The sequence below is a fragment of the Microtus pennsylvanicus genome, chromosome 8 (genome assembly GCF_037038515.1).
Source record: "Microtus pennsylvanicus isolate mMicPen1 chromosome 8, mMicPen1.hap1, whole genome shotgun sequence".
NCBI classification, from domain to species: Eukaryota; Metazoa; Chordata; class Mammalia; order Rodentia; family Cricetidae; genus Microtus; species Microtus pennsylvanicus.
Window position 1 is genome coordinate 16,391,922 of NC_134586.1, and position 4,368 is coordinate 16,396,289.

The following is a 4,368-nucleotide window of genomic DNA, read 5'->3' on the forward strand; positions in this document are numbered from 1 at the left end:
CTAAAGGCCTTGAAGCTCTTGTACTAGCATTTTCTCCAGACAGCCCCACCCTCAATGTGTTTTGCATTTCTCTTTGTCTTCTTCTGCCTTTTTCTTACGGGAAAGAGCCATCCCATGAGGACCTTTCTGTGTTCAGGTATGTTAATGTTTCAGTTTTAGAAATTTTGTCACTTTCTTTGTTCACTATTGCTCCAATTTCCAGTTATAATTCATCTTTCACATGCAATAATCTATGGCTTTTCCTTCTATCTCAGCATTTTTATTAGTGTTTTGTTGATACAGGGTCTTACAAATTAGCCCAGTTTCCTTCAGTGCTGAACCACGTATACTGGTGTTCACTACTAGGCCAAGTTTACTATAGTTTTTGATACATGTTTTTTTCTGCTTTCTTATTTTAATACTTCTCTTTTCTGTTATTGCTCCTTTGACTATCCATTAGCTCTTGAAGAATGTTATGATCCATTGCTCCCTTCCCTTTCTTTCATGGGCTATCTATTATCCTTTATATGCCTCTTTGCCTACAGTGACATTACAGGAGCAAATGTCAGTGCAAACTGGAGAGAAATGAATAGTTCCTAGTGCTCATACTGGTGAAGGAATCAGATGCATTAATAAAGGTAGGAGACATGGATAATCAAAAAGATTCTTGTTGTGCAAATGAATTCATGTAAACTTACTGTCTTTGTAACAGAATAGGAATTATTGCATATTTCTTTACGTGTTTGAAGAAGATAGTCACAAGTCTTTAGACTATTTACATTACTATTGCATCAATTAAGAATGGGAGCAATTTTATATCATCTCCTAACAACTATCACATTACTAATTGTAAGTGAAATGCACAATAAATTTAAATAAACAATAAATCTGAATTATCTCAATCAGACATGAAAGGGATTATGATGTAAAATGCACATTTATAAACTAGCATATATTAGTATATGTATGTGTATGCATGTATATACAACCTTATAAAAAGTAAAATTGTTAATCTCAGTCCCAGATATTTGAAGAGTAACTAAATAGGTAAGATTATTAGGTAATTTTTTGCTTGTATAAAAATCTTTTGAAAGTATATATATGTGCCTACCTGGCTTCATTTTGAAATATTTAATGGAAATCTTATGTTACATAGAAGTTAAAATACTTTACCTTTTATGTGAGTTAGATTTTTATGGTATTTTTTCCTTATCAGAGATTAAATGGTTACAATTTAATATGCAAATAGTCAAAGCAATGCAAATAAATTTATTTGTTTTAATGATAGTGCATGTGAATTCTGCTTTTTTTAGTATCAAATATGGAGAACTCCGTCTGGTACATTGTGTTTAAGGTATGAAGCATCTGGATGACGCTCACCTGGGTTTTCTTGCAAAGTGTAAGATTTTTGTGAAGAAAACTATAAACTACTTCATTAGAAAATCTTGATGCGTACTTGACATTGTACATACAAGTTCATTAAATTTGTTTGTTATGAATTCTCAAGAATCAGCTATACATACACCAGAAGACTGTATTCACAAATATTTATCACTATAGTGGAATTTGGAGCATCATCTTGGAAACAATGAATGCTGTCCTATATTGCATATTATTAACTACTTTAAGTGTGGAATTTCTAATGGGAACTTTAGGCAATGCATTCATAGTGCTAGTGAACATTATGGACGGGGTAAAGAGGAGAAAGATATCTTTCATAGACCAGATCTTGACTACTCTGGCAATTTCCAGAATTGCTTTTCTCTTTTCGCTAATTGCACATTTATTTGTATATAAATGGTATCCAGCCACAATAATAACTAGAGAAATTGTGAGACAAACTTGTATTTTCTTTACAGTAACCAATCACTTCAGTGTCTGGCTTGCTACATGTCTCAGCATCTTCTATTTTCTCAAGATAGCCAATTTTTCAAACTCTATTTTTCTTCATCTGAAGTGGAGAGTTAAAAAAATGGTTTCAGGGACACTGTTGGCATCTCTGCTTCTCCTGTTTTTAAATGTTTTAGTCATAGACACACACATTGATATCATCATTTACAGAATTGAAGCAAATATATTCTTCAGTGCCATATCAAGTAATTATTCTCAAGTTGCTAGGCTCGTTTTACTTACCAACACTATGGTCACACTCATCCCCTTCACCGTGACCCTGACTGTGTTTCTCCTGCTCATCTTCTCCCTGTGGCAACATCTGAAGAACATGCAGTACAATTCCAAAGGCTCTAGAGACATCAGCAAGGCAGCCCACATAAAGGCCCTGCATATGGTGGTCACATTCCTGTTACTGTACAGCATTTTTTTTCTGTCACTTATTTTGCAGTTTTGTGACTTTAAATATAAGCAGAAAACTTCAGTTTCTCTCCTTTTCTGTGTTATTGGAGTTGCTTTCCCTTCTGGCCACTCTTGTGTCTTGATTCTGGGAAACACTAAACTTAGACAGGCATTTATTTCTATGATGTGGCTGCTGAGGTGCAGGCTCAGTGCTGGGGAGCTCTCAGTTTCCTAAAATGTACATGATCTTTTGTATTTTAGAGAAACATTAGTTCTTAATAAATTATTTTTGTATAAATTTCCACCTTCTGTACTTCACTTGTAACATTGTGAATTTTGCAAAATTTTGTATAGTTTTCGTATTTCTCTATTACTACCTTTGTAGAAAAAATATAGTTTTATAGGATAAATATAAAATAAATATGGACTAAATAAATATATGAACACATAACATTAGCAAAATATAATTTTTCTATATATAATTAATCACTTTGACATTTTAAAGTGATTTATGTTAATATATAAAATATTTGTGTGTATATATTCATGTTGCATGTGTCCTATGATGTTAAATCGGTTGTAAGACTTCTGTAAGCTAAAGAAGGAACCCTTTCTTATTACTAGGTTTGTTTTTATAACTTTCCTGTTCTAACATTGTTTTTTATTTACCTAATTATTGGAAAAATGTTAGTTTATGTATGTCTTTCAGAGGCAATTTGTTGGGGATGCACATGTTCTAAAATGTGAACATGTGTAATAGGTAGTTACTCAGAGGAGGATGTTATAATACTTATACATGGCTCATTGACATTTGAAAATTTCAACCTATATTTGAATATGTATGAATAAATTTCATTTTTGAAAAGAGGTTAAAGGACTGAATTAGGAAACAGGAAAATTGTGCAGTTCGTAGTTGTTTGTTATTCTGTTGCTTAGGAAACAATAAGAAATAAACATACATATATATTCAGTGCTGAGAGAAATTCTCTGCTTTGTAAAGTATCTGCAGTTGAATGAATTTTAGAGATGGAACCTATGAATATGAAATGTTAACAAAGGTGGAGCTCAGTAAAAGAAAAACTAGATAAGGGCCAAATTATGGATTTTTTGGTAATATAAATAAATAGCGTAAATATAAATAAAAGATAAAATGTAAATTGCATAATGGTAACATTTCAAACACAATACAATTCATAGAGAGATTAAAATGGATGTACACAGCACAATTTTCACTAAAAAACAAATTTCAGAGAAATCTCACATTTTCAGTATGAAGATGGTAGCCTGTCCACTTTCCTTCTACTATGCTGCCATGGCACTGGGAAACCACAGAACCCAGCACTCAGAAAGCTTTTTTAGCACCACTGCAAAAAACTTACACAACATTTCTAGCAAGATTCCTGTCTGTTAGGAGTTTTAGCTTCATCAGCACATTAGATTTACTGCCATACCTAGACAGTGGAATTATAGCTCAGTGTTTAAATCAGTGATTTTTTGAATGGTGTCTTGCTCTCAGCCTTGGATTGGTGTGTGTGTGTGTGTGTGTGTGTGTGTGTGTGTGTGTGTGTGTGCGTTCACTGTGTGTTTGTGTGTGCACTTTTTGACTGAATATAATGAAGCTACAAGACATTAATTACCAGCAGATAATTGTAGAAAGAGAAATTTCCCACGGAGATCCTATATACAATGAGACAGCTTAGAAAGAAAAAACCTCTTGTTCATGAATGCAATTTATCTACTGAAACCAAATCCTGATGTTGAAGGATCATTCACGATATCACCTGAGGACTAAACCTCACTATCCCTCTATTCATCACTCATTCTTTTTTTAAAAAAAAACAAAGCAAAAATTTGTAATGCTAAAGCTTACAAAACTTTGCTTAATGACATTCATACTTCATGAGCTCAAGTTTCAAAATGCTAGACAAAGGAGAATGCTTGCGAAACAGTGAAAGAGAGTATGCCTCCATTTGCATGCTAGTAAATGTAATTCAGCTTTACAGTCAGGACCAGCAATTGAAGTCTGGGGCTGGTGGTGAGGTCATACAATGCATGGTTCAAGTTGTTGTTGGCTAGTAGTTTTTTTCTATGAAGCCA

At 33.2% G+C, this 4,368-nt stretch overlaps 1 protein-coding gene across 1 annotated transcript; it reads left to right on the forward strand.

The window, feature by feature from the left end:
- The first annotated feature begins 1,567 nt into the window (after window positions 1–1,567).
- On the forward strand, window positions 1,568–2,506 carry LOC142855752 (taste receptor type 2 member 140-like). The gene has a single exon (XM_075982164.1). The coding sequence runs from the start codon at window positions 1,568–1,570 to the stop codon at window positions 2,504–2,506; it is 939 nt and encodes a 312-aa protein (XP_075838279.1).
- The last annotated feature ends 1,862 nt before the right edge of the window (window positions 2,507–4,368 follow it).

Excerpts from the sequence above, each read along its gene's own strand:
- LOC142855752 (XM_075982164.1), top strand. The coding sequence starts at position 1,568 with ATGAATGCTGTCCTATATTGCATATTATTAACTACTTTAAGTGTGGAA.